Source organism: Solanum lycopersicum, chromosome 7 (assembly GCF_036512215.1).
Source record: "Solanum lycopersicum chromosome 7, SLM_r2.1".
Lineage (NCBI taxonomy): Eukaryota > Viridiplantae > Streptophyta > Magnoliopsida > Solanales > Solanaceae > Solanum > Solanum lycopersicum.
The window spans coordinates 61,620,151-61,627,092 of record NC_090806.1 but is presented as its reverse complement, the minus strand read 5'-3'; the positions used below and the strand labels follow the sequence as shown (position 1 = coordinate 61,627,092).

General features: G+C 46.7%; 1 protein-coding gene across 1 annotated transcript; it reads right to left on the bottom strand.

The window, feature by feature from the left end:
- Positions 1-2,442: 2,442 nt before the first annotated feature.
- Positions 2,443-5,985, bottom strand: LOC138337546 (uncharacterized). Its single transcript, XM_069287463.1, has one exon. It carries the CDS (start codon positions 5,983-5,985, stop codon positions 2,443-2,445), a length of 3,543 nt encoding a protein of 1,180 aa, XP_069143564.1.
- Between the last annotated feature and the right edge of the window lie 957 nt (positions 5,986-6,942).

The window sequence follows — 6,942 nt, the reverse complement described above, 5'->3', positions numbered from 1 at the left end:
CAAGGCAAACCATCTGGTTCTGATTCCACGTGTGAACAATGGACTGGATGCTCCTTCAAATCTATATCCAGCGGGTCGATGTAATCAATATCCGGATGTTTGATCATTGAAGCGATGGTGGCAAGAGCATCAGCTAATTCATTCTGTATTCGGGGAGTATGTCTGAACTCGATCTTGCGAAACCTTTTACACAGGTTTTGCACATATTGCACATAAGGTACAATCTTTGGGTTCTTCACAGCCCATTCTCCTTGAACTTGATGGATCAAGAGGTCTGAATCTCCAATAACCAGTAACTCGTAAACATTCATGTCAACGGCCATTTTCAAACCGAGAATGCAAGCTTCATACTCAGCCATGTTGTTTGTGCAGTTGAACCGTAGCTTAGCCGCCATAGGATAGTGCTGACCAGATTCTGATACCAAGACTGCTCCAACACCTTTACCCTGGTGATTCACCGCTCCATCGAAGAATAATCTCCAACCTGGATAATCTTCAGAGATATCTTCACCCACAAATGACACTTCTTCGTCGTGAAAATATGTCTTGAGAGGTTCATACTCTTTATCAACGGGATTTTCCGCAAGATGATCAGCCAAAGCTTGTGTTTTTATTGCCTTCTGAGTCACGTATACGATGTCAAACTCACTCAACAGCATTTGCCATTTAGCCAGCTTCCCGGTCGGCATCGCTTTCTGGAAAATATACTTTAACGGATCCATCCTGGAGATAAGATATGTAGTATACGACGACAGGTAGTGCCTCAGCTTCTGGGCAAGCCATGTCAGAGCACAGCATGTTCTTTCCAGCAAAGTGTAACGAGACTCGTACGGAGTAAACTTCTTGCTGATGTAGTAGATAGCCTTTTCCTTCTTCCCTGTCTCGTCGTGTTGACCAAGTACACATCCAAAGGCGTTATCCGAGACAGACAAATATAGCAACAAAGGACTCCCTTCTCGCGGAGGAACCAATACTGGTGGGTTAGACAAGTAGCTCTTGATAGCGTCGAAAGCGGTCTGGCACTCCTCAGTCCACTTAGTTGGGGCATCTTTCTTCAGCAACTTGAAGATAGGCTCACATACCACCGTCGATTGTGCTATAAACCGGCTGATATAGTTTAACCTCCCTAAGAAGCTCATCACCTCTTTTCTCGTCTTCGGCGGAGGTAACTCCTGAATTGCTTTGATCTTGGAAGGGTCGAGCTCAATACCTCTTCTGCTGACTATAAACCCTAACAATTTCCCAGCTGGGACTCCAAAAGCACATTTGGCGGGATTTAGCTTCAAGTTGTACCTACGCAAACGTTCAAAGAATTTTCGCAGGTGTGTCAAATGATCCGAACTCTCGCGGGATTTAATTATGACGTCGTCCACGTACACTTCAATTTCCTTGTGAATCATGTCGTGGAAGATAGTCGTCATGGCTCTCATGTAAGTAGCACCGGCGTTTTTGAGCCCAAACGGCATCACCCTGTAGTGATATACCCCCCAAGGTGTGATGAAGGCCGTTTTCTCCGCGTCTTCTTCATCCATCAGAATCTGGTGATAACCCGCGTAACAATCCACAAATGACTGCATCTCATGTCTGGCACAGTTATCAATCAGAATATGGATATTTGGCAACGGGAAATTATCCTTTGGACTAGCCTTGTTGAGATCTCTGTAATCAACGCAAATCCTGATTTTTCCATCTTTCTTGGCGACCGGAACGACATTCGCCAACCAGGTGGGATATTGCGTTACTTCTACCAACCGGGATTCTATCTGCTTGGTGATTTCCTCCTTAATCTTCAAACTCAACTCAGGCTTGAATTTCTGAGTCTTTTGCTTCACTTGCTCGAACCCTGAGTTGATAGGCAGCTTATGAGATACGACATCGGTACTCAGCCCCTGCATGTCACTGACCTCCCAAACAAACACATCGCTGTATTCGGCAAGCAAATGAATCAGGCTCTCCTTCTGAGTTTTATTCAGGTGAGTGCTGATCTTAACCTCTTTGACACATTCTGAATCTCCCAAATTTACCGTCTCTGTTTCCTCCAGATTCGGTTTATGTTGATTCTCGAACTGTTGAAACTCTTCTACTACATAGTCTGGTTCCCCACTTTCTTCGTCGTAGTCGTCAGCCTCATCGTCATTTACCTCATTTTGTTCGTTTAGCTCATGACACGACATGACGTTGGCAGGTTTGTAACTTACGTTACTGAAATCATAAACGGACAAAATTAGAAAGTAAAATATAACAAGCAATCGAATAAACCAAGTCAAAATAAGGAGGCTTTCATTTAAATTGAATCAAGATGCAAAGTTGGGTCATGGCACAAGGCCATGTCGCCCTTTAAACAATCATAACAAAATTTAAAATCAAGAAAATGCAGAAATGGTGGGTCTCGGGCCTCTTCCGAACGACCACCGATTTTGGCATGCACAAAATAATTCCTTTCTACCCAAAAGTCCGGGACATCAGGATTGGTGTGGACGTCCAGTTCTTCAGCATCTCCCCAGGTTCAGCATCGCGAAAGCTAGCTGGCTCAGCCTCCTCCTCTATGACGGCATTGATCTCCTTGAACAGGTCACAGATTCCTTCCCCGTCGTCTTCAGGCTCGGCATGCTCCCGAATTGGAAAGGAGTGATAGAGATGCGGGATCGGCTTAGTCAACTCTTGATCCCTTCTCCTCTTCATCTTCATATCATCATCTGTGGGGATGTACCCCAAACCATACTTTGATCCCTGAGCAAGGACCGGAACAGGCTCAATAATTCCTTGGGAATCTCTTCCCAATCCGAAACCTGGCTCGAACCCATTTTGCAGCATCACCGTGGCTATCATTTTGTACACGGCTGGCATGGAGTCGAGGGCCAAATCTTCGTTGGTGGCATTCACCAGCTCCACTGTGTAAAAGTCTGCGCCTTGCGGCATCTCATCAATGACCGACACCTGCTTGCTCGAGCGACTTCCCTCGCCGTGAATCACTAACTCTTCATTTTTCCACACAAGCTTCATCATCTGATGGAGAGTAGAGGGGACGGCTCCAGCCATGTGGATAAACGGCCTTCCCAAAAGAAGGTTGTAGCTAGTGTCTATGTCCAATACTTGGAATTGCGCACTGAACTCTGCGGGGCCCATTTGAAGGGTCAAAGTCACAGCCCCTAAGGTGTCTCTTTGCACACCATCAAATGCCCTTACATTGACCTGATTCTGCTCCAGTTTCCCAAGGTCAAAATTTAGTTGCCTCAACGTCGTCAATGGGCAAATATTCAAACCGGACCCATCATCTACCAAAACACAGTTGACAACCTTTCCACGACATATCACGGTAATGTGTAGCGCTTTGTTGTGGGATCTTCCTTCGACTGGCAACTCATCGTCACAAAAGCTGATCCGGTGCCCCCGAATGACTTGATGAATCATAGCGGCCACGTTATCACTACTTGTACCTGAGGGTACGTATGTATCATCAAGAGCTTTCATTAAGGCCTGCCTGTGGGACTGAGAGCTCATCAGCAGGGCCCACACGGAGATCTGAGCCGGAGTCTTCTCTAAATGTTTGACGATGGAATAGTCCTTCGGTTGCATCCTTCTCCAGAATTCCTCTGCTTCCCCCTCGCTTATCGGCCTCTTAGCATGGTCCTTCTTCTGTCCTCCGAGAGCAAGCTCATCAGGAGTGTAGCACCTTCCGGACCTGGTCATGCCTTGGGCCACGGCAGTTTCAATGACAAATTTGGGCTTAACGAGGGTTTTCGAAGGCACCAAGGCAACAGCCTTTACAGGTGTCAGAATAACAAACTTCCTCCTTTCTTTGACGCTTAAAGAAGCGACAGCCCTTTCCAAGTCCTCATGCATAATAGGGGTAATCATCTTTGTTCCACACCCGTCTTCATCCGTTTCAATCATATTAAGGTTGTCACCTCCATGATTCGGCAACGGATTTGTGTTGATGTTTGGCACCGCCGGTTGCAGAGAAACTACCTCCTGATCGATCAGGTCTTGGATTTTGTGCTTGAGGTTGATGCAATCTTCCGTGTCATGTCCAACACTGTTGGAATGATAAGCACACCTTTGATCTGGCCTGTAGAACTTCGAGTTAACATCCCCGGATTTGGGCCCCACAGGGTGGATGTATCCATCTGCGGCTAGCCTCTCAAATAGTTTGGTCCGGCTTTCAGCAAGTGTGGTAAAGTTCCTTGAAGGCCTTTTTTCAAATCTCGGACGGGAAGTATCATAACCACTTTGCCGAGGGGGAGGCACCCGCTGATAATTTTGGGTATTTGTACGAGGAGCTTGGCTCCGGGGATAAGGGTTTGCCTGGAAATTTGGCATTGGAGCTTGGTAATTCGGGAGGGGGTCCTGGTATAATGGAGCTCGGACTTGATAAGTGGGCGGAGGTGGTCGGTAGCTCGACTGTACGTTGGCACAGTTGGGAGCAATGTTCTGATAAGGGGATGGGATCTGGTATGGTTGAGGGTAATTTGGGAATATGGGAGAAAAATTTTGGAGATTAGAGGGTGTACCTTGGTACGACGAAATTTGAGCATTCTGATAGGTGGGGACAGTATTGTGGCTATTAGGATGATCGGGTTGTGGGTAGTTGGATCGGTGGGACTTTGGGGAAGGCCTGAAACGATCTTGGGAATGTGACGGGTTTCTAGGGGTTTTTCTTCCCCCATACGAGACAGCGGCAACTTCCTCTCTTCTCTTTCTTATCAATCCTGAAGACCCAGGCGACGCAGATACACGGGCTATCTTCCCCGATTTTAGACCATCTTCGATAGTCTCACCAACTTTGACTATCTCAGCGAATTTAGCTCCGACCAGCAACATGATTCGATCATAGTACTCAGGCTCCTGTACCCGCACGAACACTTCCACAATCTCTTTCTCGGTCATGGGTGGCCTTACCCTCGCCGCTTCTTTCCTCCACCTATAGGCAAATTCCCTATAGCTTTCAGTTGGTTTCTGCTTTATCTTCTCTAGAGAATACCGATCGGGCACTATTTCAACATTGTAGGCGAATCGGTCAATGAAGTCCTTAGCCAATGCATTCCAACTGGGCCACTGCCTGGTTTCATGTGAAGTAAACCACTCGAGGGCCTCTCCACACAGACTTCGGCTGAAAAGCCGCATCAACAAGGCCTCATCCCTGCCAACTCCCACGAGCTGGTCACAATACGCTCTCAAATGCGCCATAGGATTGCCCACTCCTCCGAAGGTGTCAAACTTCGGAATTTTAAAACCTTCGGGAAGGTTCAAATCTGGATGGATGCACAATTCTGCGTAGCTAAGTCCGACGGCGTCTGGGATGCACTGCAGCTCTTTCATAGCCCTTTTGATTTCTTCCTTTATATCGATCTTCACTTCTTCTTTCGCCTTCCATTCTCTTTCCTGTTCTTCATAGTGATCCAACTCAGAACCGTGCACCTCGTGCTCGGCAGGAACGGGAACTTGGAAGGTGGCTCTTTTTGGTAGGGGTGGAGCTATAGAGGGACTTGGAGCGTTTTGGGCGGTCTGGTAGTTTTGTGGGTAGGCCTGAGGATTGGTGTTCTGACTCAAATGCGGATGAAATGCTTGGGTATTGAAGGCAGTTTGAGTTTGGTTTTGATTTTGTGGCGGTGGGGCAGTTTGAGTATTCTGAGGATGGGGTGGTATTTGAGGGTGGTTATTTGGAAGAGGTGAAGGAGTTTGGTAAGATGCAGAAGCGTATGGAGGGTTTTGGGTTGTGAGGTCAATCACAGACGGATTATGCACAGGTGTAGAAGGCTGGTTCTGAGTTGGATCTATGTTTGATGAAGGGAAGTAGACCGGAGGTCTTGCATCAGCAGTATTAGTACCAAATCCAGGTGGAGGCGCATCCTGTCTCCGTTGCATTTCAACTTTCATTTCAGCAATCTGTTGCATCAGCTGTATGATCAATTCGTTCTGTTCCACTACAGTGGGCTGAGCCACCACAACGTCAGTAAGACGCCCTTCGTCATTGTTGTCTCCCATAACTGTTTTTCCTTTGTCTGAATTTGATCGAGGGAAGGAATCTGTAGGACCTTTCGATCTGGTGAAGTAAGGATGATCTGCCAGCTTTATTGACACAGATCAGTAAAAGGTACCTGAGATGTAAAAACAACTCAAAGGCAAATTTGTTAGTGCATATCCAGAGTACAAAATGCATAATATCGCACATAAAACAGATAAACACACAAGTCATTTTGTTTGAGGATATCTTAACCCACGAATAAGGACGGATATATATTTCGAACAAACAGGAATTTGTTTGTTTGGCGCTATCTTGGGAAATCTGAATCACGTTGAGCTATGGTCTTCTTGCAGCTGCTTTGCGACGTCCGTTGATCTTATCTTCGTATCTCCGAAACATGGAGGAGAATGAAAATTTTCTGTGATAGGGGCCGGGCCGAGAAGGCTGCCTACGTATCTCACGGGGAGAATTCAGGCCCAACGTAGTTCGGATTTTAGGATGAAAATTTTCCATTCATTCTTTCGTTGTGATTACAAGGGAATTGAAAAACAACATTAAGATTTCTAGCAGATCACATTCGGAGATTTCTTGTCTTGTGGCTGCGTCATTCCTTTCCTTTCAGACAGTCGGAAATGGAGGCTTGTAGACTATTTATTCTTCATCATCCTCCTCAATCACTTCACGGCTGGGGCTACTGTTATCTGCTTCCTGATCACGGGCGAGGTATTTTCCGCCCTTTGGGTCGCTATGGGTCGCCAATTCCTCGTCGAGCGCCGCATTTCTGGCCAACGCTACGGCAGTCTCGATATCTATCTTCGCCTCTCTCGCCTTTCCTTCGTGTATCTCCAAACGAAGCAAGTTCAACCTTTTCCTTAGGCTTTCGGTTTCCATCTCAACCTCCTTCTTTCTCTTTATCTGTGATGCCAGATCTTCATCCAAGGTTGTGACCGCAGCTTTGTAGATCGCCGTGGTCACGT

What these genes read in the sequence shown, in the direction of transcription:
- LOC138337546 (XM_069287463.1), bottom strand. Translation starts at nt 5,985, where the DNA reads ATGGGAGACAACAATGACGAAGGGCGTCTTACTGACGTTGTGGTGGCT.